Consider the following 26670-nt stretch of genomic DNA (forward strand, 5'->3'; position numbering starts at 1 on the left):
TCTTTTTTTCATTGTTCTTAAAAAAGGAAAAAAAAATAATTTTTTAACTGTTCAGATCAATTTATAGGTTTGCAATACACCACTTGTGCTAAAATAACTGATCATTTGTTTTGCCATTCTTGTATTTTAAGTGCATTACAGAATGATTCAAATTCTTACAAAGTATCTGAAACTTTTCTTCAGATTGGGTGTTACTACAGATACAAGGCAGCCAGGTGTTTTTAGTTTGTTTTTAGCTTCTCATTGCTTGTCAGTAATAGGCAATAAATTACATCAATTTCCCTACATTGAGTCTGTTTTGCTCGTGATGATAATTGTTGAGTGATCTCCCTGTCCTTATCTCAACCTTTGAACCTTATCCACTGTATTTTTTCTCCCTTTTCCTTTGAAGAGAAGGAGTGAGAATGGTTGTGGTGAAGCTTGGCTGCCCGGCTGAGTGAAACCACCACAGGCACCTTGGTTTAAAAGCGAACTTCTGAAAACAGCAAGAGAGTCTTGCATTGGTGAGCATGATGCTCAAAAATAGTCATAGTAATGCTGACATTACATTAACTTTTTATTTAAATGCAAAATAAAGTTTCCAAATATGTTGCCACATAATGATCTGTACCTTAGAGGTAGGCACACCACGGAGCATCTTGCAGAAGTGAGTAAATGAGTTTTAGTGTATGTAATCAACCAGTTTTAAATATTTTTGAAGTACTTGTAAGCTTAAACACTACCTGATTAAGTCCTTTCACAGAAACTATGGGCTTCATTAATAATATAATCAGACAACAACATTTTTAGTTGGGTATCCAAAACTTAAATTAATTGTAATCAGCATGGTTGTACTAGAACGGTAAGTTGCAAATCTGCAAATATGTCCTCGGTTATTTGGCTTCTGGTTCAATCCTGGATGCTGGCGGAGGCTGTCTGACTCTGTGCATCTTTGGTCCTTTGGGGTTTGATAATGCTTTTTGCTGTTGTTGCTCATGAGATGGTAGTGGTGAACTCCTTTCCACTGGGTCTTTTGATGAAAGAGCCAATATACCCACACCCACACAGCCAAGAATTTTCTATCCTGGCACACACACAGCCTCTTACATCAGGTCCATTACTTCTTCTTCTATTTACAGGATCTTAAAAACCTGCTTTCCGAGACTGCAAGCTATATATATACACACCAGTTCTAACATCCAGGCCCATCAGAAATATTTTTTTTTTTCAGGCAAATAATTTTTTTTCAGGCTTGATGATTCTGTCAGGCATGTTAAGATATTTCTGTACAAGTACAGATTGCTCTCTGGGCTACCTCATGGTCTCATGGGGCCCCGATAACATGACTCTCTTTCTATTCTGCTGTAATGCCAAAGGTTTTGGGGAGACCAGAAATATATTCTTCTACATGCTTGTTGCCTAACCGATGTTGTCAAGTCGCGTTATAGGTGTTGCCAAAAGCACTTCCCCAAGAAGATATCTAATGTTGGTGGAATCAGCACCTCAGTCTTGGCAGTTGTTTCCCAGGGTGCGCTGATGTGAATGAAAGAGCAAAAATCCTTTTCCCAGCTACCTAAAACCAGAAAAAAATCAGGATTTCACAAGAAGAGAACAGCAGCTACAGTCTATGTGAGAACAAATTAGGTTGCAGCTTCCTTTTCAAACTCTTTAGCCTGGTTGGCTTTCGGAACTTGCAAATAGTTGAATATCGTCCACAAGCCTATTCCAGACTTGAGTGAAAATTCTTTCCCAAGACCCTTCCCACAGCCAAAATCACAGGCAATCTTGTAAAGGCTCCTTCAGTGTCTCTTTATCTAATATCGTTGTTTTTATTTCATTTTGCAATGATGTAGCTTTTCCACTAAGAGATGGAAAATAGAGATGGAAGGGATTATTTTCCCTTCTGTCTGTTGGCTGCATTTTGCTTCCCGACAACATCCAAGCTTTGCAGAACAACTCGGTTTGTGCACAGCCATTGCAGACATCACGCCTTATCTTGAGCCAGCGCTTACTTTGATCTGTGTTCTTACAGTCCGCAACCATATGTAGGATGCCTCGTTTCAACATCTCTCCTTTTCCTTCCTGGTTGAACCACATACTTGGGATGCATTTCATAACAAACTTCATTCCTGATGCCTTCTTCCACAGGCAAGAAATCTGTGTGTGCCAGCTTCTGCTAGTGACGTTTTTTAGATACCCGGCTCTGTTTGGCGAAGTCTCCCTCTCACCACACTGAGAGCATGTCTCACATCTCCTTTAATCAGTCCTCAGACCAGTGGCCATTCGGAGACAACACGATCTATGTCCAGGCTTCTTTCTGCTCACAGCTCTGAGCCCCTTTTCAGGGCTCTTCTGGCTGATGTGCCAGGGGGCGGGGTGGGACGTGCCTTTACGGCACCACTGGACGTTTTTACCTCTTTTTGAAAGCTCTGCTGTTTCTCAGTGCAGCTACCTATCCGTCATTTTTTTCTGTTTAGTCCATTCTCCCTGCAGTAGCTTAGCCCCAAAGTAGACAGAATAATCCCAGTTGGATTTTAGCCTGTCTTTTCAGTAAGCAAAACGTTACAGATATCACTGGTTCTGCGTCTGGGATTCCTGCCAGTTAGCTGCATTAGACAATAAGGATTGATTCTTTGGAAAATATTTTCCTGAAGCTAAGGAAACACTTTTGGGGGGAAAACAAAGCTTTAACAAGATACTTCAAAAGGAAGGCTGTCGTGAGATCATAAGCCTACTGCCGTTTTACTAAACATCTTTCTTGGCTTATTCGTTGAAAGCGTGGCCATCCTTGGAGCTCATGGTTGCAGGGATAATGCATTGCTGTTTATAATGCTTTTCCCTGATGTTGAACTCACTCTTAGTGAATGGACACAACTCTCTCCTGTGGTATTTGGGCAGGCACTTGTTAACAATTGCCAGTTGTTTGGAAAAGCAGCTCCATTTGAGCAGGCTCTGGGTTTCACAGGCAGCCCTTTTCAAAAGACAGAAATTCCAGCCTGGGAATGGGGCAGTTTCTGCCTTTCTTTAAGGTCTAGCACCAAGGTAGCTCTGGTTGCAAGCCTTCCAGAGGTGTAAAACATGGCTCTCCTGGGGCATCAGTGCTAGCACCAGGAAAGCACCAAGCAATTGATTATTTTCGACTTGATCAACTTGGTATAGGCAGTGGGATCGAGTGGAGTGCACCCTCAGCAAGATTGCAGATGACACCAAGCTGAGTGGAGCGCTTGATACAACAGGAGGAAAGGATGGCATCCAGAGGGAGCTGGACAAGCTTGACAAGTGGGCCCATGTGAACTTAATGAGGTTCAACAAGCCCAAGTGCAAGGTGCTGCACTTGAGAGCAGCCCCGCAGAGAAGGACCTCAGGGTTCAGGTGGATCAAAAGCTTGACACGAGCCAGCAGCGCACACTTGCAGCCCAGAAGGCCAACTGTGTCCTGAGCTGCACCAACAGAGGAGTGGGCAGCAGGTGGAGGGAGGGGATTGTGCCCCTCTGCTCTGCTCTTTTGAGGCCCCACTGGAGCGCTGCGTTCAGGTGTGGAGCCCCCAGCACAAGAAGGATGTGGAGCTGTTAGAGCAGGTCCAGAAGAGGGCCCTGAGGATGCTCAGAGGGCTGGAGCACCTCTCCTGTGAAGAAAGGCTGAGAGAGCTGGAGCTGTTCAGCCTGGAGAAGAGAAGGCTCTGGGGGCACCTCATTGCATCCTTTCAGTGCTTCAAGGGGGCTTATAAAAGGATGGAGTGCAAGTTATTGGTTATTCAGATAATGACAGGACAAGGGTGAATGGTTTTAAAGTAAAAGAGGTGAGATTTAAATTAGATGTTTGAAGGAAATTCTTCACCACGAGGGTGGTGAGACGCTGGCACAGGTTGCCCAGAGCAGCTGTGGCTGCCCCATCCCTGGAGGTGTTCAAGGCCAGGCTGGATGGGACTCCAGCTTGAGGCATTCTCTGATTCTATGATCACAGAGCATCTTTAGTCCTAGAACTCCCCAGACGTCAGTACTTTGTTCTGGGCAGTTTGTGGATTTCTCCTCGTGACCCTTCCCAAACTCCACGTAACTTGACGCCCAGGCTCCTTTGTGGTAACAGCACAAACCTTCACACCTCCCTGCCTGCCCCCTGCTCTGCACCTCACACTGGGCTCTGTGCACTGCCCGGGGTCCCTCACAGCCCTTCCGCTGCCCTCAAAACCCTATTTTTTCCCTAGTTTTTCACTCTTTTCCTGCCCACTCCCCCATTTTGGGGCTCCTTCGTCTTTTTTCTGCGGAGCGAGCACACCCTTGAAGAACACACACCGTTAAAACAAAACAAGAGCACGACAGAACCCCCCCCCCCCCTCCCCCCCCTTCTCCCAGCGACCGTTTAACGGCCGCCTGCCGCCCGTTAACGGCGGGCAAGCTGAGGGCAGGGCGCACCTCCCGCCTTCCCCCTCCCGCACCGCGCATGCGCGCCCTGCTCCACAGCGCCCCCTCCCCGCCCTTTAGCGCCACTGCAAGGCGCGGCCTCCATTGCGCATGCTCACTGCGCGGCTGCCCGGGGGGAGGGGGCATCCAACCCCCTCCTCCCCCTCCCTCCCCGGTCCCGAAGCCGCTCGGCTGTTTCCGCCACCCCCCCCCCCCAGTGCCGAAGCCGCTCGGGTGTTTCCGCCACTCCCCCCCTCCCGGGTGCCGAAGCCGCTCGGGTGTTTCCGCGGCTGCCCGGCGGCGGGGCCGCTGCGGGCGGAAAATGGCGGCGGGGGGCGCGCTGAGGGCCGGCGCCGGCCGCGGCTGAGAGGGGAGGCGGCTGTGGGGCTGCGCCTCCTCCTCCCTCCTTCCTCCCTCCTCCTTCTCCTCCTCCTCCTCCTCCTCCTCCTCCCTCCCCCGGCATGGACGCTGGCGCTGCGCGGGGTGGCTGTGCGCGGCGCTGCCCGGCTGCGAGGTGCCGCTGAGGCGGGGGCCGCCCGCCGCCCCCCGGGGCAGCCATGTCGGACACCAAGGTGAAGGTCGCCGTCAGGGTCCGGCCCATGAACAGGAGAGGTAACCGGCTCCTCCCCGCCGCCCCTCTGCGGGCAGGGGGCTGAGAAAGCGCCTCAGACCCCCCCCCCCCCCCCTCCCCGGCCCCTTAACGACCCTATGTGTGTGTGGGGGGGGGGTGTCGGGGGGCGTCCCCCCCCCCCCCCCTCCCCTCACCGCCTCCTCTCCTTGCAGAGCTGGATCTGAACACCAAGTGCATCGTGGAGATGGAGGGCAACCAGACGGTGCTGCACCCGCCGCCTTCCAACGCCAAGCAGGGAGAGAGGTGAGGAGCGGGGACACAACCTGTACACCCCCCCCCCCCCTTCCCGACCCCCCTACAGGGGTCTGCGAGGGGCAGGGGGCGGCCGTCGGGGGGCAGGGGGCTCCCCAGGACCTCAGCTTCGTGTCCTGAGGGGAGCTGGAGGTGGTCACTCTCAGCCTGCAAACCCATTCCTGGGTGAACACTCAAAAAATGAGCCGTGCTTCAGTGAGGATGGATGGATGGATGGATGGACACTGGCCCCGCACGCCGCTGCTCCCAGGAATTTCCCTGAAGTGTAACCTTTGTGGAAACACGAAGCTGAATTCAGATGTTGCCCTAGCAATGGTGTTTTTTGTTTTTGTTTTTTGTTTTTTTTTTGCTGGGTTTGGACATGCTTGCGTTTGGTGGTTCCCAGTGCCTTTATTAATTCGGTTGCCGTCGTGTGGAATAGGCTGGGAATACGCTGCGATAATTTGGGAATCTGGCGTCTGGTTGTGATGCCCCGCTAAAGAATACCCTTGGAAATAGTCCAAAATACCAATGCACTGGGCTGTAAAAATAGATCAGAACAGGAAAAGATTTCTTTCCTTTGAGGGAGTGTGGGGAAAGACGGGGAGGCACGAGGGGAGTAGTTACGTTGTTTGCTTATCTCTCTGATTACCTGTTGACAGCTCAGCTCGGTCGATCTGTGAAATATTTTTAATGCCAAGGACTGTGAATTCATTTGCATGGTTATAGAGATTTTCAGCTGAACGAATTCTTGCTACTTAAGGTTTTATTAAAAATATCTGTGAGGTTGTTACAGCTATGAAAATTAGTGTGAGGATATGTTGGTATTTTTTTTCAAAGGCAGTGTCTTGGCTTTTATAGTTTTCCAGCAGGAAAGGTCTACACCTCTTGTGTTCTTTAATGTCCAAGATGCAAAGGCCCTCTCACGTTAATCGAAATACTGGAATACAGCTGTAACTGTGCCAATTTAACTTAAATCCAACCTGTGTTGCCTTCAGAATCATTGTTATGGCTAATGTGTTGGTTTGGGTCTTGAAAGATCTGTGCTTGTTTCCAGTCCCTTTCATAGACTTTGCGCGATCTACAAGTCGTGCTGCCTCTGTGCGTCTTAGCATCCATCTGAAAAATGGAAATCTTGTTTTTCTTGAGACTATTTTAGGAAGTATGCTTTTTCTAACGTTCATTGAGCTGCTTATATGGTGTCCATCATAATGCTGCTGTACTAAGAATAATATCAACTCTTTAAAGTGAGTGGGTTTGACAGGTAGAAAGTGCAACATTGTGCGTGTTGGCTGTGGGGATTCAGGGAGACAATGCAGTGACTCCTCTGAGAGATTGAGTTTTGCATTTGTCTGGCTTGAATACCTGTAAAAAAATAATATATATATTTATAAACTCTCTTACCTAGTTTGAATTGGCTTCTGATGGTGTGCCAAGAGCCCTGTGGGTGAGTTGTGACGTTTATGTGCAACCTCCTTATTGATAGCAGTGCTGGCAGGTGATAGCTGCCCTGCTTGCAGCCAGCCCCCTGTGAGGGTGGGACTTGGCTGGCTGGTGAATGTTTAACTTGTGTGCTAGAGGGAAGCAACTGCGTGACGTGAGAGGATTGGAAATGCTGATCGGAAGTAACTCACGCTGATGCAAAAATATGGTTCGGGTACATTCTAAATGGCAGAGATTGTGTGGAGACTGTTGAGATGGCTAAAGGCCATCTACTGCCTTGTGAAGTTCCTTTTTTTTTTTTTTCAGTGTTAAACTGTTGATTTCTGCTTTATTTTTTCCCGTCAAGATAGAGTTTAATTCTCATGATGAAGAATGAATTCTATTCTTCTTCTGTGTGTACCCAAATAAAACGTCTATATAGACTGGCTCTGAATTGCTGAGTAGTTGCTGCTTGTACTTGGACTGGTGCCTTGGCAGGGTTAGAGATGTCAAATGGATTTTTGGTTTTCTTTGTGTAGCTTGTTTTTATATAGCTCAACTGGATTTTTTCTTTCAGAGCAACCGTGTCATTGCAAAAATTACTTCCCTTGTTGGCTGATTAACTGGTCTTTCTGTTCTATATTGCATTATTTTAATATTCTGTTTAGTCTCTTTTACATTTTTCTTTTTATATGGAGATTTCCTTTTTTTCCGGAGGAATGAAAGTACAAGTTTGTGCTGTGCTCTGGAATGAGAATAAGTAGCCTTCTAAAGCAAATTTGGTTTCCAGGGCTGCTTTTCTTGATTGAGCTGAAGCAGAGAAACTGTAGTTGTCGGGGGGGGGGGAGGAAGGAGGGCTGGAGAGGGGAGCTGAGGACCATGCTCTTTATTTGCTTTGTGTTCGTAGTTGTAATTTTCGATGTATTGATGGAATTTTCTGAAGTAAAATTAGATAATCTGTAATAATTATCAAAGTGCTGTTCATCCAAAAGCAAACTTTAAGTTTAGGAAGATCAAATTTTACTGTTTTTTCCTATCCTGTAAGGAGTTTTAAAATTAGATCTAATTTCAGATGCATCCTGTTAATAGATCTCTACATTTTATTACAGATACTTCTGAAGGATTTTAGACAGACAAGTTATGACAGTTTTACAAGTGGCAAAAAATGCCTAAAATCCAAGACAGTGCTTGTTCAGCTTCCACTTTTGTATTAGTTTGTATTGGTGTTGTGGAAGTTAGATCTGGGTTCTCAATTCTTCTTCTAACAGCTAGACCACACAGCATGGCTACCTTCACAAACACAGCTACAAAATGGTAATTGTTATTAAATATTTTATCTTTTTATAAACAGCAGGCCTTTCGTTGCCTACAGGCAAACAGTTTTAGGATTCTAAACTAACAAAGAAGAAAAAACAAAACATAGTAAAACCTAACAAGCTGAGTCTGAAAGACAGGAAAATCTTTCCTGACTGTAGGAAGAGCAGACAGTTCAGCAAGAACCAGTTTTCATTAGCTGGTGTCAGGTGTATTTTTGGTGCTGGTGAAGATTTTCTAGGTTGACTTGTTGCACTTCATGCCTTTAGCTCTTGTTTTAGTGTTACTAGTAGCATTAGTTTCCTTTATGTCTGCCTAAGGGTGTTTCTGTGTTGTTTTAATTACCTTCTTGGTCTTCCATACATTTTTTCCCCCAAATTGGTATGGATTTCTCTTTCTTCTCAGAAAGAAATAATGTCTTGTTTCCAGGATCACTGTGATTTCTTATTTATTTTTTCCTGTCGTCACCTGGGAATCTGAATTTCCTTTATCAAAGTACACTCTTCAGGAGGTGTTGGAATAGCTATTTCAGAAAGAAGAAATTCCTGTATGTCTTACTGTCGTGCTGTAAATGTTTGTATCTGGTTGGCATTAAGGTACAGCATTAAATTGCAACTATGAAATAATGAGAGCATGAGCTTACAGACAGTCTTTCAAAATATCTGAGTAATTATTATTTACGATGGGAGTATCACGCCCCTCACTAGGTCTGTCAAAGGTTTCTCTTGACGTTAGAGTTGCTGTCCTTTTAGTAGGACAAATCAGGTTTTGCCAGGTGCCACCTGTGCTTCTGACTGTTGAAACAGGCTTTCCTCCATCCAACCTTGCCTTTCAGCTACACTTTTTAAACAGGTAGGATCTGAAAAGTTTATTTTGCTTCCCTGGCTACAGTTCATGGCGTGATCTTTCCGTTGTTAGTAAACAAAAGATCTGTATTGACAGAAATAATGAAGTACAGAGACAGTAGAACTGCAATACTGTTTCAGCTGTAGTTTTGACTAAGCAGAAGGCATCTGTTGGGCAATTTATTACCTTAAAGCACAGTAGCCTTCTGCAAACTTTGCCTTATTAAAGGCCTTGGGTTTAAAAATAAGAAAGAAATCATCAGACTGTGGAGCTGAACTTAAACTTAGCACTTTCCCCAGAAAGTATCTTTTTCTTTTTTTTTTTTTTGTCTGACTTATTTTTGCTTTTCAAACCTATTTTTGGACTTGCTTGCTCAATCTTCTGCCATCATTACTTACATAACAGACAAATAGCCCCAATGCCAAATTATAATTAGGTAAAGCTCTTATATCTTTAAATTACTCAGGGTGGCAATATATATATATTTTTTTTTTTATTTTTTTTTTTTCCAGTAGGTTTAAGCACTTTAATAAAACCAATAGCTGGGAGCAGGTATGTGTATGGGGTCTATCTAGTTTTTGTAGGTTGTGATGCTTCCAAAGATAATGATTGGATTATTGAGGATATACTAACTAGGAATGAAATCAGATTTTATTCCTACTTAGGGTGTCCTAAAATTCTTGTTTCCAAAAAGCAGCTGTTGCCTCCTCCCCGCTTTGGGGCAAACAGTATTTTCAATGGTCTTTAATAGATGGCCCTTCGTGTGGTCACTGGAATGCATTTATTTATTTTTTTGACATGTTGCTTCGAAGAGCATCAGAGATGAGAGTGGAGCACGGTTGCAGGGAGAGGATGTGCGTTTCTGGTAATGGTCCCTGCTTCAGACTGGAACTGTGGGAAGCTGAAACAGGATGACTGCTAATTATTTCTGTATCTGAAGGTGTGATCAAGAAGATCGTGTCCTTGCTGCATCTACTCTGAATTTTCACCTGAGCTAGCTGGTGAAACAAGAGCAGGCAGCAACCTTTATCTTGGTCTAGGGGAAATTGTAAAAGCAATCTGACTTTGACCTCTTCGGTTAGCTTCCTGTTTGACATCAGTGTTCAGGATGTGAATTGTTAACTTGGGATCTTTATCGAAGAGGTGTGTTGGAGTGATAAAACGTATGACTGGCAAATGTCATTTCAGAACCGTTTTTGCATTGTTGCAACTCACCCATGCCTCAGGTGGGATACGAGATGCGGTTCCATGAAACTGCTACTCTAACGCTTGGTTTCAAATTCCTGTATTTTGGATTTTCCGTGTATTTGGGATTATGAATTTGTGGTGTGGCTCTAGGTTCTTTCTCAGGTTGCCTGAGCCACAGATAAATGGAACGCCTGTTATCTTGCCATGTTCATAAAATCCAGGCAGCTGTCGGGACCTTGTGCTTTGGTCTTGAAAAGGTGTAGCTAGGGGAAACTGCCACTGGATGCTGTTGAGGCTGTGGGTACGCTGCTAGCAGTATGTGGTGTTGTTTATGGAAGTTATGAATTTAAAACAAAACAAAAAGCTTCTCTTTTCAAATTGATTTATTTTCCCTTTTCTTTGGGGAGATTGGGACTGAAGGACAAGTTTTATTCTCACCTCCTTAGCCCCCCCCTTGGTATAAATTGTTTTCAGAGGAAGAAGACTGTCTCTGCAGGACTACTATTGCTCTGTGCATCTAGTATGCTTATTAAATGAGCCTATGGTAAAGGTTCAGACTTAAAACCTGTAGTAGTTGACATGTTTAAAGTTAGGTGGTAGTTGTAAATGTATTGTAGTGGCACTGGTAGGGAGGGCCTAGATCCAAGATGCTTCAGCAAGTGCTAACAAAGTCCCTGCTCCACCAAACTCCTGCTTGGAGAGAAGCAGCGTGCACAAGCATCCGTTCCGTGCAGGGCTATGTGCTGCAGGGCACCGGGCTGCAAATCTTTGCATGTGTTTTTGGGGATGAAGTGAATTCCTTCCTTGTCTCAGGCCGGCAGTGCAGCAGGCACCGGCGGGCATCTGTCATCAAGGGAGCCGTCGTGGCGATACTTGGAGTAATAAGATTAGAGCTAAATCCTTAAACTGACAAAAAGTACTCATCGCTGCTGTGGTTCCGTGTTTGAAGTCCTTCATTTCTCCAAAGCTGGGGGCAAGCTGAGTAGCAGGAAGGGCAGCTGCCCCTGGCTGCATTGCTGTGTCTCTCGCACGGAAAGGCTGCATGCAGTGGTGGGAAAGTCCTGGGGTGGCTCTGCTTATTTGGCCTGGGCTGGCCGTGGTGCGAGTCTATTCATGGAAACAATTACTGCCGACTCTAGTGAAATGCCAGCTGCTGCAGCAGCGCTGGGCAGATTGTGTTGCCTAACTGAATAAGTTCTCCAATTGCTTAATTCCTCGTGTTTTGTAAGGATGCCTGTGAACAACTGCAGAGCGCGGAGCGGGCGCTGCGGAAGTGTCAGAGTGCCGGCTGGAGACGGGGAATTGTACGTGCTCAGTAAGTGCAGCCTGCAAAGAAAAGGCCCCTACCGAGCAATGATTTGCACCGCAGGACTCAGCAGCAAATTAACTTGAGACCTGAAGCACCGTGTTAACTAAAACAGTCGTGCTGTTGCCTGGAAGTAATGCTGCTGTGTCTCTTTTTACAAGAGGCAGTTGAAGGCATATGAGCTTGTCCCAGCAGTATGTGGCTTCCTATGCTGATAGGAAGTTGGGCATCGGAGCTGGAGGTTTGCTGGAGCTTGAGCTTCTTGTGTAATATCTTCATGATCCTTCTGTGGAGTGTGTTGGACAGTGTCTGGGAGCTGAGGGAGGAGCCTAGGAAGTGCACAACAGGCAGATTGACCTTCATACAGTAAATTTTCAGTCAGAAAAATGCATTGCTGACAGGGGTCACAAATCAGTGACATAAGCCCAGGATTATCTGTGCTGGTGAACAGTAAGAGTTAGATAAGCTGTTTTTAATTTGATGGGAGGGCGTCCCTTCATTTCATTTACTGTTTTGGAGAAAAGTGAATGAATGCCTTGTTGTGCTGGTTAGTGCTAATTAACTTCTACAGTTATGGTTTTATTTTAGATTAAAAGCCAACTATCATTTTTTTTTTTTCTAAAGAAAAAGCAGCCCTCGGTCATCAGTCTAATGAAATTCATAGCCATTTCCTGAACTAATAAATTCCTAGTCATCAGCCTCAACCTCTATTTGGTGTGTTGTTACATCCTAAGCAGAGACATCCTGAGGCATGTACGTGCCTACCAAATACAGCTGCATCTTCCTCAGATGTTAAGTTAGTGGCTTGTGAGGTGTAACGTTTCCTCTAGGAGGTAACCTAAATGTACTCTTGTTTCACATAGATCACCATAGGGGTATTGTATGTCATTAGCCCCTAGTCACTAATGATTTTATTATCCTGCAGTCACTTGTTTGATATTTGAGTGCTACAGCTCAGGACAAAGACTTATACCTCAACTAATCTTTTGACAGATTAAGTCCTGAATATATTTTGGCATTTATTAATTGCACTGTACCTGTTTTGAGGTGTATCAGCCCAGCAGTGGAAAGGTGTCTGAAACGTTTCTGTGTGCTTCTGGTAAGTGTATGGTAAGCTTCACAGTTAACAATGATGCTGAGGATACAGCAGAGGGTTTTTGTTCACAAGCAACAGGGAAGATACTTGTGGTCTCTGTTCTGTGAGCTAGCTCCCACCGAGCCCGTGCTGCTGCCTGGTCATGCTTAGGAGCAGCAGAGCTAGCAGGCTGCTGCTGGTTCTCCTGAGATTTGTGGCATCACCGCATCTTCTTTTTGCAGTGTATGTGTATTCCAAGAATTGTAAGCATCTCAAAAACATGAATCAAAGCAGCTGCTGTGGCTGGAATGGCACGCTTATCTCTGCGTGTGTTTATGAAGATAGCGTTCAGTATGTTAATAACTACCAGGATGCCTTGTTAATTGTGAACTTTATAAGATGTTGTATGCTGTTGTCTGAGTAGCGTGCTTTATATTAAAAACAGACTGCTGAAACTGTCAGCATTTAGATATTTTCCCTTCAAATTTGCTGTTCTAGAGAACATTTTAGACTTGCAGATGAAGCGATAAAAAGTGTACATGATATCCTGTTTATTGAACGTGTAGTTCTAGTTTATTGTTCTGCCATCCCTTTTTATACACAAACATCAATCCTAAATAAGCAGCATTCAGAAGCCTCCAATGAGATTAAATTTTCTTCTAGCATAGAGCTTCAAAACTCTGCGTCTGTCTCTTCAGCCATTGGAATAGTTTTTGTAGTATGAAGTATGTGGAGCCGTCTGTTTTGCTTAATATTTCTTGTATGATGACAAGGAACAGCAGGTCTTTGATAAGAAACTGCAATACTCGATCCTGTTTCCCATGTGGTTTCCACTTTTTGTCTGAGTGATTAAAATCAAATCATGTGCAGGGTAGCTGAGAAAGTCTTTCATGAATTTGATTCCCTCAGAATTGAAGGGTAAAGGACTGGGTATGATGGAAGGGAAGGTTTTATCTGCAAAACGAATGGATTTGTACAGTGATCAGCACCGTTTGCCGTGTGGTTTTTAATACTTCCTAGTTCTTACTTTGTTGAATTTCTTCAAATTCACTTTGGCTTTGTGATTCCAAAGCCAAGGCTTGTTTTACAGTAGTTGAGCTATTCCTGAAGATAAGCCAGCGGAGCGTTGCAGTGGAACTGGTGGAAGTTTTCTGCTGGCAAAGCCACTTTATGGCCCTGAATGAGAAGCATCCTGGTCTGCTTTGGAAAGTTTCTGTCAGTATCTGTTGATGTGAGTCTTTACGTATGCAGTGTGATGTAAGCTTGCAGTGCTTCAGACTTGTGTTGGTTCAGTAGTGTTCCCTCCCTGAATGATGCAAGTCCTGAGCATTTTGATAGCGTTTTTGTTTCTTTCTGTCGTGCCATGTCGTCATTCCCTGTTTTGAGATGTTCCTGAATTTCCTTTAGACCTGATAGATGTTTTCACATAACTTCATCTAATGAAATCAGGCCAAAACAGAAATTGGTCCTTTGTTAAAATAAAGCAATGTTTCTGTATTTGGTACGTGCAGTTGAAGAGCTTAACATACATGTATTTTACTGAAGTATCCTCTGAATGCTCAGCAAATAGTAGTTGAGTTTGGTTACTTTGCAGTTATATAATAGAGTAGAAGAGCAGAAACCGTTTGTGATCTCCCGCATGTTGCACTGTATTGGTATAAAGAAGTGCTTCTGGAAGCTTTGTCAGAAGCATATTGTGGGTCATCATCACATCCATTTCAGAGCTTCTTACCCCAACCATGGTGGACATGCAGTTCTGGAACAAACTGTCTAGAAAACTATCTGGCCTTTTCTGTAGTGCCTGTTAAATTTAAAAAGGAGAAAGTTTTGGATAGTTGACGTTCTTCTGGTGTAAGTAAGCCTCAGTTGTACCCGTATTCTTAGTTGGAGTGTCCTTGAGAAATGCTGCTTCAGTATCTGCAGGGAAACTGAAACATTAGGAAGTGCAAAAGACGGCTCCTGAACCAACTGGCTGCTGACACGGCAGGATAGAGGGAAAGGATACCTGGGGAGCAGGACTGGAAGGATAACAAAGGGTGGGTGAGAGGTACAGAACTGGGTGCCTAACAGTATTAAAACTCGACAAAGTACGTATTGGGGGGAAAGCCAGGCCAAAACAAAAGTAGTCTATGAGCTTTCTCCCATCCTGTTGAAAGTATGTACGAGAAACTGGCATTCTGCGAGGAAATGCTATGTTATTCATGTGTGTTCTGGTTGAGATCCAAGTTGCAAACAAAAAGGAAGGTCAGATCTTGTAAACAGGCCATTGAACACAGGACAGAGCTTACCATGTTCGGAGCTTGTCAGGAGCTTCCAAGTCCTTTGTGTTTTTAGTGAGGTGTTTATAACGTCGTAGCTAAGTTTGTGTTGTATTCCTAATTTTCAGTGTGTAGTTGTAACATGAATTTTAACAGTTTTTTTATTTACTGTTTATTAAACGACCATCATGTCTGAGAATCTGCAGAAATTGGCTTTGAAGTAAATGCTTGTGCCCATCTAAGATAGCTGAAGTGTCTCCGAGGATGTAGCACTTTAGTGTTGTCTTACCACTCCATTGAAGGAGACCTTACATTGATTACTTTTTTTTTTTTTTTAATAAATTCAGTAGATGTTGTGTTCCTCTCAGCATCCCAGCCCCAACATCTTGATTCCTTTTTATTGTCAGAAGCAGCGTATTGAAGGGAGGGAATGCCTGACTCCCCCGTGGTAAAAGTTTGAGGTTAGCCTGTGCCAGCTCTGTTTTAAAATGCTCAGCGGGGCAGAGAAGATGAGTGCTGAGCCTAGACAGACATCAGTCTAATCTCTCCTCTTTTGTCTAGCCATTCTTTAGGGTAGGCTGCATCCTCTAAAATAGCTTTTGGAGTTTGCTTTGCAGATGCGAATGTGGCTCTGGGAGGGAAGCTTTTTCCAGAAACAGTGAAGGTATGCAAGCTTTGTGCCCGTAGTGTAATCTCTCCTTACTGCCTTCCGTGCTCACACAGAGAAGCTTTGCACATGCTTCAAGGGATGCGGTGTTACTTTATTTGAAATTTTGGTATCAGCTGATCATTACAGAATGACATCTTGCAACTCTGTGCTAGTTTAAACGCAGACATGCAGATCCAGCTCCAGAAATGCAGATTTGCTGGCTGAATGCCCTTAGCGTTGTGTGGTTCTCACGTGTCTTCCGAGCTGTGTTTCTTCTGCTGCGTGCTCTGACCCGTGCTATTGATTGCTATTTGAGAATTTACTGAATAAGGCAGAAATTCGTGGCTCATGTGCAAGACACTCAAATATGCTTTGGAAACGTTCTGGCACTTGCATGACCAATGTGTTTAAAATGAGTTTTGTAAAATCTCTCCAAGCCAGCTCAATCTTAATCTGTCATCTGTTGTAAAGAAGGGTGTTGCAGAGCAACTCCCTCACAGTCCTAAAAGTGGAATTTGAAATTCTTGCACTTTTTTGAAGGTAGCTGAATCTCTGTTGTGGTTCGGAAAAAGGTACTCACATAAGTGACCCCTTGCCTGTCTGCCTTTGTAGTGATCAAAAAAAAAAAAAAGTAAATACTATCTCTTTGTAGGCTTGTAGTGAGATTTTATGATACGGAATTGCAGAACTGAGTTTTGAGGGAGGAGTACTTTGTCAGCAGCGTGTATAAACGAAAGAAAATAGCAACGTTAGTGATAACATGCTGTTGTTATGTGGGAAAATGAGCACTGTCGGAGTTGAGTAAGCTCAAGGGGAGTGTTTGATTAGACTAGGAAACTTTTTTTTTTTTCCAAATAGTAGTGGAAAGCTATGCACTTGAAGTATTTTTTATAATTATTGTTCTTTTTCATATCCAAAATGGTGTGTTGCAGATTTGCTACAGAACTTTTCTGATAAATGGAGAAAGAAAAGGACACTGTGTGCTTCGTTGTTTTGCTCTTATAGGGCTAAAGGGGCAAGTCCTTGATTCCTTTAAAAATACTTTTACTACCTTTTTTTTTCCTCTTCCCTCAACTGTTTTTCCATATGAGGCAGATCATTTTTTTGCCTCAGTGCTGTTAATCTAAGAGCCTTTGAAGTGGGATGCTGGCCTTAGCTGCAGCTTCTCCTGTAGCGTATCTTTCTAGTCCTGTTTCTTTACTTTCATGTCTCAGTTTGCAGGCATAGATCAAAATAAATTGAACTGGTCTGGAGTTACTAGCCAGACACCAGAACTTCCACCCCTTTCTGAAGTAGAACAGCTATTTAAGCAAAAAGGAGGCAGCTGTGTCCTTATTACATTGAAAATTGCTGAAAATTGAGTGCTGCTGCTGCCTTTATTAGTGTTGATGTTAAACGTGGGAAAGCTGTGCTTGAAAATTGATGCGATAACTTTCATTTGAACAATTTTGAATTTAATTCTGTATTTGCCAAGCCTGAAATATGTTTGCAGTTTTGCTGCATCCCTACTTTGCTTCTTCCCTTTCTCATCCCAGTTTCACTAACCCCAAACTGCTGACCCTGGTAGTATTTGCCTTCTCAGATCACTCAGTGAAGGAGTGGTTATTGGAGTTGATAAACTTGTGTGAAGCCCTATGAAAGGGTACACAGTATTTCAAACCGACCTACTTATTCTGAATCTTCTTCCTTAATATGACTCCTCATTCTCCTTTAGTCTCACCATGGTGGGACTCCAGGTGGGGAGATTTGCAGGGCCTCACCTCCTGCATGGCCTCAGCCCTGGACACCCGCAGGTGGCTGGGGGCCTCTGCTACCCTTTTACTAGCATGTTTTGCAGAAGGAGATTGGTGGCGATGGCCAATTTTAAAACTCGGAGTCCAGGGACTGGCTGTGCAGAGCTAACCAGCTGCAGCGTTGGTTTGGCCTTGGGGTGTGCCCTCTGTTAGCTGGGCTTTCCCGTTGGGTGTGTAACAGGAGTCAGAGAACTGACTGCGGATCGCAGCGCAGATGGGACTCGGGGGGACTAGGAAGGGGTGTATCCACATTTTAAGGAGAACTAAAAGTACTTCATTAAAGATTAAAAATAAAGTAGTTGGTGTACTTTGCAATAAAGCAGGGTGGAAGTTCCCAGTTTTAAAGGAAATAGGCTTACTGACCTTACTGATTTTGCTGAATGCTAGGTTTAAAGCAGGGGTATTGGTAATACCCGGAACAGCACTGGGCAGGAAAGAACATATTTTTTCCCTGTCTGCTCTGTGAAAGAGATCTTCCATCATGGTACTGCGGTACAGGATCATTTGTGGGTCATTGTCCTTACCTGGCTCTGAGTAGATGCCATCATAGGCCACGGTGTCCTTTGGTCTCTGGGTTAGCAGGCAGCTGGCTGGGGCCAGTTTCCAAGGCTGACACATCAGCATTCAGGCTCTGTAAATATACGCAGCTAATCTTTATGGTAAACCCCATCTCTTCTGTGCAAGCATGTCCACAGATAAGTTTGTGCCTTTCTCTCTTCTTGTCAGTTTTACTCTTTCATCTACCATTCATCTTCCTGACCTGCTACCTGCATTCTCCCATGCTCTTCAGATACATTATTGAAAATCTCCAGAAATGATGGCATTTCTGAGTTAAAAGATTGAGTGCTGTTAGCAAGTCCCAGCAGTGCTGTGCTTTTTTTTTTTTTTTTTCCTTAATTAGAAACTTTGATTACCTTCAGTCTTCTGTAGTTGGTACTGCAGCTTGTGTGCTGCTTGTGTCTCAGCTCTGCTTTCTGTGCCTTGCTTCCTCTACTAGTAACTTACCTCGTAGTGCTCACTGACAGTGTTGGTTTGTTTTTTTCTGCTGTTATCAACTGCTTTGTGTTTGTGTATTAATAGCTTAATATATCCCTCCTGTTCTGAAACTTGTCAGGGCTGTTAGATTGATTTTATTGTAAGATGACCATGCTTTTTAATTTAGATTTTTTTTCTGCTGCATGCAGACAAATCTTAGTGAAAAGCAATCTTTATTTTTTTATTTTTATTTTTGTCTGAAGCACAGCTGTGTGTGTTCTGCACACTGCTGCAGATCTGGAGCAAAAATGCTCAGCTAGACCCCAGTGAATCTGCAGGGGGATGGCGTCTCCTGTTCCTAAACTCTCTCCCCCCCCCTCAGAGCACTCCTTTGCTCACCATACCCTGCCAGCACCGTGTCCAGGTGGGGCTGTGGATATGTTTGGTACCTGGTCAGGCACTCTCCACCACGTGAAAGTGTCCATGCTAACTCTCTATTTTTAGAAGCTAGCTTGTCTTTTCATCAGTTTTTGCTTTGTTTTGTGCCTGAAGCTAAGTACCTGCTTTTTGTCTACACAATAAGCCTGGAACATGGATAAAATTCTCACAGGTAATGGTAGAAGGAAGATATCCAAACCAATTATACCTTTCTCTATAATAATACAGTAGTGTTCTGCTCTCTGTAAACAAATGTTCGTAAAATGAGTTGTGTGGATGTAAACCTGGTTCTGCAGTCTGAGATCACAGCTCAAAAAACACTTTGAGGGAATAAATGCTGTTGGCTATAAGCCAAGGAGGGAGAAAAAGATTCATAGAAAGCTTTGGGGGTGGAAAAAAGTGAGTTGTTGTTCAAGAAAGAATAATCATCTTTTTAGAATACTTGAGCTGCATATGAACTTTGGGCTATTTGAGTAAAACTCCATTGAGAATAGTGCTTGGACGTGTTTTAAATGTAGAAGGATGTCTGGAGAGAAACAACTTATTTGTTAAGGAAGCAAGTACTTTCTGACACTGGTACACTGTGCAGGCTGCTAGTCAGAGTTCGGGATGTCTCCACTTGTGTATTTTGTAAAGATTCCTGGGTGATGAAGTCTGCTATCGGTACATGTAAGAGTTGCACAGTGTAGCAATGCAATTTGGGACGATGATTATGATCATTGGCAGTCTTTGACCAAACTCTCTCTAGAATTTGGTAGCAAAATTGCTTAGTTTGTATGTATTATGTGTTATCTGTCTGTATGTGTATATATAATTATGAATTATCTCTGCATATTGTCTATATATTTCTGTTGCCCTTAAACTACACTAAGATATGGAGAGATGCAAACTCATGTTTTTAATAAGTCATCTGGAATTCTAGAGGCCAGATTCTCCATCTCCTTATGTCAATAAGCTGTGTCTGTATTGTCCATCGCCGCTTCTTTTGGAGCTTAATCCTTGTTGATGAGCTGGGAAGCAGTAGATCTGCCAGCCTTTCCCTTTCCTTTTCTCATACTCAAAGCTGTTATTTTGCTACCAAAGGCAACGTGTCAGTGCAAAGTCACTGGGCAAGCTCTGTGGAGAGAGGAGAGGTTGGCCTCAGGTAGTCACATTTCCAAAGCAAAACTATCTTTAAGTTAATCTGCTTGGTGACTGTTTCAAGTATATTACTGTGTCTTTATGCAGAGCAATACGTGGGATAAATTGATGAGCAGGGGTTTGGTGCAGCAGGTGCAGCAAGTGAAAGGAGCTGTAGTAAGCGGGCTGGGCATCCTTGTGTGAAATGCAGGCTTTTTAGGGAGTGGGACAGGCTCGAGTTGAAAATTCAAATAAGTTTTTAATGCTTTTCTTTACATTGGTTTTGGTATCAAAGGCTGAAAAATACTAAATCTTTCTCAGAGCTGATAAATTCCTAGTTCTGAGGATTTTAACACTCAAATGTAACAAGTTAAGCAGAGGGCTCTGTAGGCTGTATACAAGTTTTGATTTATAGAAGCAGGAGATCCCTTTCTTCTTTTTCTTTTTAATATTTGACTTAATGTTTTTGAAGGGAAGACATCAAATAGCACATATTTTCCGTCCCTTTTTTAGAATTATCTTTTCAGAGTTTCTGAGCAATTGGTTCTCTGGCAAACTCCAAGGCAGATGAGAATGGGCAGCTCTGAGCATGTTCATGCTGATAGAAGGACACTTTTCATTGTGTTCCCCTCTCCTTGAACAAACTGTTCCAGCTGTCTTCATAGAACAGTAAAGATACACTCAATTACAAGTAATTAATGAGACAAATCAGATTATGATGGGTGAGCTTTCTTTTTGAAAATGAAGGTTATTTAATCTCTTCTAGTCTAATTTTTCATACGGCAGACCAGACCTGAAGTTCTGTTCCTGGGGAAGAAAACTGTATTGTGGATGGCTCTGCATGTTGAGCATTAGAGTTAAGATCAACGTGTGAGTGAGTGCTGGAATTCAACAAATAATGTGTTCAAATTTTTCCTAACAATTTCTACCTTAGGTAGCAGAATATCTTTCACACAACCAATAAATGTGAAGAACAGCATTGCAAAGCACTTGAAGTAGTCGGTCAAAGCAACAAAGAAATGACAATCCTGTCATTGTGCAGCTCCTCTGTGTACATCAGAAAAGTATGAGGGAGAGCATAGCCCATTGTAATTCTTTTCCAGGCCACCTGCAGAGGTAAAATATTATATTCTCTCACAAATAAATGCGGGTCACAAATTGCTTCAGGAGACTTCTCCGGTAGACATACATCTGCTATCCACCCAATAAGTGGTGTTTGTTGTTTTTTGTGTGTGTGTGTGTGTGTGTGTGTGACTCTTACTGTAATATGTTAATAGTAATGAGTATAAAATGGGTATAAAAACTTATTTTTTAGCAGATACCAGCTAACTTTGATTCTGAAGGTGTAGCTTTTTAATTTCACACAACTGTAAGGAAGCCTGGGCCTCCAAGCTATTTTGTGCTTCAATTTTAACTTAAAATATGAAGTTGCCCAAAGGAACAAGTGGCAATGTACAAAATACGTTAAATTGTTGCTTTAGGTTGATTTTTTTCTTTTACAGTTGTGTGAGCAATGTGAGCTGTAAGTGTCTGTGGGCCAGGAAAACTTCGCTGCCTTGCAACTGCCCTGTGCAGCTACCGTGGCTCAGCTGATTCTTGGTAACTTGGTTAAGTCTAAGCTTATTAAAAGTATTGAGATACAGAAAGCTAATGGCTGTTTACAAACATGACTATGCAACATATAATAAATTATGCAGAGATAGTATCTATGAAGGAAATATTCTTTGAAGGCACTTCATGCATTGGCACTAGGTTTGCATAGTGTTGAATCTTTAAATTTGTCAGGCCTGTCTGTAAGGGAGCCTGCCTGCCATTCAGGGAGCCTCCCTCTCTCCTTAAAGTTGTAATTTTGGCTTTCTATTCTTTGGTAGTCGAGGTAGTCCTGAGGTTTTCACTCCTCTTTGTTTCTATTTCTTTTCCTGCAACAATTCCTGTGGTTCTTTGTAGAAGCCAGGTAATCAGTTTTGCTCATCTTTTTTTTTTTTTTATCCTTTCAAAGACATGCTTTGCTTTGTGGGCAGCAGGTTTTTTTGTTTTCCAGAGTAGGTAGTCTTTAACTGGCAAGTAAAATGCTTAGTTTCTAGATGTCTTTGTTTTTTTCTGATTTCTGTGTTTTCATAATTACTGTTATGTTTTTTACCCATCTTTTTCATTAACCTGCTCTGTGCTGTGTGATAGTGTTTCTTAACATCTCAAAAGTGGACGTAACTGGTAAGTCACTTCTCTGAAGGGGATGTTAACATTTTCATTACCATTTCCCTGCTTAACTCTGTTTATATTTTGAACTCCGACAAACAAACACAGGTCAAACCCTGGCTTCAAGTAATTTACCATATGGTTCACAGAACTTAAAGGTCAGGGAAGGAATTTCTTTGACTGTTTGCCAGAATATCAAGGAGTAAAAAAATGTTAATACCGATACCTATCTTTTTTTCCTCTCAAATTATTCTTCATATGCTCTGAAATTGTTTAGCACGTTTAAATTTAATAAAAAGAAATCTGGAGGAAAAAAAAGCTTTCTCAATAGATTTTAAGCGAAAGCCGTTGCCTATAATGAAGTATCATGATAAGGCATTTTAGACTTGAATTATCATGATTATACTGAGGAAATGGAAAATAAGCATTCATGATTGCTGTTATGTGCTTTACAGAAATGCCTCAAATTCAAAAATCCCATGTTGTAGTACACACAGTTCAGTAATCATGCATATTTGTGGGGCTGGGTTTAACTTTTCATAATTCAGCCATGGATTATAGTATTCTGCAGAAGTGGTGCAGCACCTAATATTCTTAAGCTGTTTGATACTCAGTGGGAAATTGGAGCTCGAGAAAGACTATTTTTGGAAGTTTCCTAAAATGATAAAGCAAGCCATTGGAATTACTGGTCTTCCACAGAGATTCCTGCTGTGGACAGTGTGGCACAACTGCTGGATGAATGACTGAGCTACAGTAGTGATTTTGGGAGGGGGGGGGAACACAAGGAGCAGAAACCTGAGCACTGTGGCGGAGTTAGGAGCGGAAGCCCATGCGCAAGATAATCCATCTGCTTGGAGTTGCAAATAGGCAGTTTCAGAAATGAAATAATAAAGGAAACTGATGGATGTAAATAAAGGAGTTTGTAGAAGGCAGAAGATTTGACCTGAATTTTGATGCTTTTCATATTCATAGGTCTTTTCTCAGAAGATTAGTGAATCAGTGATGCTGAAAATTTGATATGCATATTTAAATATAACACTAGGCAGAATTTCAGTGCTAGAATACTCAATTACTGAGTATGAGTAGTAAAATTAACTACATGTAGAACAATAATCTAGGCTGCAATTATCAAATAAGACGGTTAATTAACCTTTTTTGTTGTCCATGCCTATGAACTAGGACCACCTTTTAACAATAGCTTTTTCTTTGGTGTTTGCCTGCCTTGTGTATTTGGGCTGTACAGTTTACTGAAAGATGAGAATCAGAAACGACTTGGATGTCTGGAAAACTGTACAGGCAGAAAAGAGTTGGCTGCTCTGAGAGAAGGTCTGCTTTTTGGGAGCTGTAGACGGATGGAAGAGAGAGTTAGGGATTATGAACAGTATCAGGAGACTTTGCTAGGAAATAGGCAGGTGAGAAAGAAGATAATGACAATTTACGAGAGGATTTCTCATCATTTAGAAAACTGGGCATGAAAGCAGAGTAGAATTTCTAAAAGCTCTGTTGCTGGTTCAGTGGTATTTCCATTAGCAATGTTCGTGCTTTTTTCCCTGGCCTTTATGGAGAATAGAAGATTGACCTGCAGAATGAGCTTGTGAAGCCTCATAAAACCTCTCGAAGTTCTGTGTTAAACTCATACTAAAACAATAGCTTATAGAAGAGAAACTTCTACACAACATACACAATATTTCTGTACAATATATGTGAATGTGGTGGTTTCGCACTGACGGCCAGCTGAACTCCAGCTCCTCCGCACTGTGCTCTCGTTCCCCTTCCTCAGAGGAGGAGAGGTTGGGGAATGCAGTGCAATACATTGGGGTGTGTGTGGAGGCTCAGGTTTTGAGATCAGGATAGTTTAATTAAAGGGGAAAAACAACAAGGAAAGGCTTCATGGAAGTGAAAAGAGAACGCTTATTCTCTACTTCCCATCAACGAGGGAGCGATGTTGGGCCGTGTCCCAGGAAGCAGGGCCTCAATATGCTTAGTGGTTATTTGGGGGAACAGGGGGTTGTTGGAGAGGGTCCTGAAGCTGATTCACTTGTATTTATGAATCACCTGTACACAGCTCCTTAACATGGGATACACACTTCATCAGTGGTAGGATATTAACTCCCAACACGGTCTAAAATTTTGTGTAGAGCTGTGCGGTGTCAAGAGTTGGACTTGATGATCCCTTATTGGGGATCATCAGGATCCATAAGGGACCTTATGGTCCCTTCCAACTCGGGATATTCTATGATCTCTCCTTTGAGCTACCTAGAATTTCTGTGAGTACTGACAAGACTTGGCGCCTACACTTCAGTTGTATATATGAGAAACCTTTAGCCAGGTGTGCAATCTCATTTTTAGTCTATGGGCTTCTGAGCCTGGAAGCGTACAGGAGGCGCCCTCACTGCTGTGGTGGCATTGTGCTCTTTGCAGCACCTTCATAGGCATGGATGGAAGAGTTGGGGTAGGCTATGACTTTTTTGGGTGTGTTTTGTGGGGATTTTTTTTTTTGAATGAACACCAGGTTACATGTTGATACGTGATGTAATGAGTCACAGAAAGATGGTTAACCCCTTAAATGTTAGTAAGGACTTTTGGTGTAGATGTCTGGGCTAGGGTAATCTTTGTGTTTTGGAAGTCCTTTTTTCCTACTTCTGTCATCTGACTTGGGTGCAGGCAGGTGTAGTCGATCTGTGTGGTTCCTTTGCGTGCCTGCATAGTAGAGAGATTTTAGTCAGGTTTTGTAGCACGTGCTGGAATGGAATTAGAGATGGAGTAACAGAAGATAATTGTTTCTAATCCAGTCTTCAGTTAGATTGTCATACTCTGAATTTCGGTAGAAATGAATTTACCAGTGTGGTCACGTAGTCAGGAGACTGAACTTCATGTAACTTCTCCCTTTTCCTCTGGCAAGCCATTTTTTCTTTATCTTCCTTTAAGAAAAGAAAATGTTCTTGCATGTGCCATAAGAGAAATTGTATTTGTTGGAAGCAATAGTTTAAAAAAAAAATCTACTGCACATGTGCAGTATTTAATAATTTGGTAATTTTAATAAACGAATTACCAAAAAACTGCACATCCTCAATGAAGTTGTTGAAGTTGTTTCCTTCATTTGGTGGTTACTAATGCCTTTGGTAAGACTGCTGTAACTTCAATAAGAAGGGGGGATAGAAAACCCTCTTAAACCATGGTTAAATTCCATTTTTAGTATCTCAGTAACTCCCCGAGTAAAAGTAAGTTTAGTAACTCCCTGAGTTGTGCAATTTGCAAGTCAGAGAACATAAAATTGCCCAGTGTGTCTAAGATAACAGTATGCTTCAGTTACATATGCTTATAACATGTTTAATAACAGTCCATGTTTCTTGTCCCTTTGAAAAAAATATAAAGGCTGTGTAGAATTATCATCAGTGCTCAGTTAAGTATTGTTTGAGTCGCATAAAAACCGTTTCCCAAATGCTTGCTTTGGAGGTGCTCATTGTCTGACCGCCTCTTGAAGTGCTGCCTCTGACCTTAGAAATGTATTTCAGCGCGTATACAGGAAGCAGCTCGTTGCCTTGATGTAGCTGCTTTTCATTTTCTGAATAATTTGAGCAAGGTTGATAGATACATTTTAAAAGGAAGTAGTTGTAAAGCCTTGGGATCATTATTAAAAGCAGGTGCCAAGTAAATGCAGTTGTATTTTTTTCAATGGTGAAAAGGATCTTGGAGATGCTTAGTTGCTGCTCAGAGATAAGCAGAAACTTTGCTCTGGAAGGCTGTTGTTAATGAGCTTGACTTTTATTACTGCCAGCTGAATAAGCAGCTCAGAGCAGCTAAAGGAATTTTATATTAGTCTTATACCAGCTGGAGTCAGCACAGATGGCAGTAAGAGTTTCCATCACTGGGCAATGATAAATGTCTGCTCTGTTGTAAACATGGAGGAGAGGTGAATAGAAATCCCAAGTTATGGATTTATTAAGAATGTATTGAGTAAATGTAAGAACAAGTTCTGAGGCATAAAATGTTACATTTTTGTGAACCCCATTGTTATGGACAACATTATTTATTAAAATGCTTTTCATAACATTAATAGATATTTCAGAAGACAGGGAAATGAAGAGTTCAGAAAGGAACAAGAGGTAATGGATCAGATTAGCGTGCGTGTGCAGGTAGAGTAAATTAAAATCATCTCCATCTCAGATTTGGAGGAGAAAATGGGGACATAATAGTTGGGAAACATGTTCTTGTTCATCAGCTTGTGCTGGAAGTAGAGAATAGAGGCAAAGCCTTGTGTAGGGGCTGCAGGAGATTACAGATAGAATGGGCAATGTTTAGCATTGGAGGAAAGAAATCCTGATTCAGATTGAATTGTAGATGAGGTGATTTAGTTGGAATTGGGTCAGAAGACACTGGTTCCTACTGGGAAGGGAAAATTGCTGTAAATCCCTTAGCACAGTTTTCAGAGATTATGGAAGTAATTCATGGTAATGAAGAATGGACAGCTTTCAGAAGCTTCTCAGGAATTCAGGAATTGGTTTGGGGAAAAAAAAGTAGTTCATGTCAAAACATTTGAAATGTGTTCTCTGAAGAAATGCATCTGTGTGTGTTGGGTTTGATTTTATTTTTTGCTTCTAAAACACGAGAAAGTCGGCCTTCTGCAGCCGCGCGTTGTGCTCTTTCTAAATCTTCAGTATTCGGTATCTTATAACTTCGTCGTGTTTAGCATCTTAGTATTTCTGTTCTTCAGCACTGCTTTAGATCCACAGATATCATCATTTTAAATAACTTTCCGTACAAGGTGATACTAGAGTTGTGAAGACAAGTGAGTAACGATGTGAATGATAAAGATGTACAAAAATGACCAGATGGAAACAGTGGTAACT

At 42.6% G+C, this 26670-nt stretch overlaps 1 protein-coding gene across 6 annotated transcripts in view; it reads left to right on the forward strand.

Moving 5' to 3' along the window:
• Positions 1 to 4604: 4604 nt before the first annotated feature.
• The window catches only part of KIF13A (kinesin family member 13A), a 115307-nt gene continuing 93241 nt past the window's right edge, over positions 4605 to 26670 (forward strand). For 2 of the 6 annotated variants that reach the window (XM_068674754.1, XM_068674755.1), the window contains exons 1-2: positions 4607 to 4991; positions 5163 to 5253. In XM_068674754.1, coding sequence (XP_068530855.1) covers positions 4937 to 4991; positions 5163 to 5253 — 146 coding nt within the window. In that variant the 5' untranslated portion in view covers positions 4607 to 4936. Of the gene's footprint in view, positions 4992 to 5162; positions 5254 to 26670 lie in introns of all 6 variants that reach the window. The other 4 variants (XM_068674753.1, XM_068674756.1, XM_068674759.1 and 1 more) reach the window with 4 other exon arrangements.

This window comes from Anas acuta, chromosome 2 (assembly GCF_963932015.1).
Source record: "Anas acuta chromosome 2, bAnaAcu1.1, whole genome shotgun sequence".
In the NCBI taxonomy this organism is placed as follows: Eukaryota; Metazoa; Chordata; class Aves; order Anseriformes; family Anatidae; genus Anas; species Anas acuta.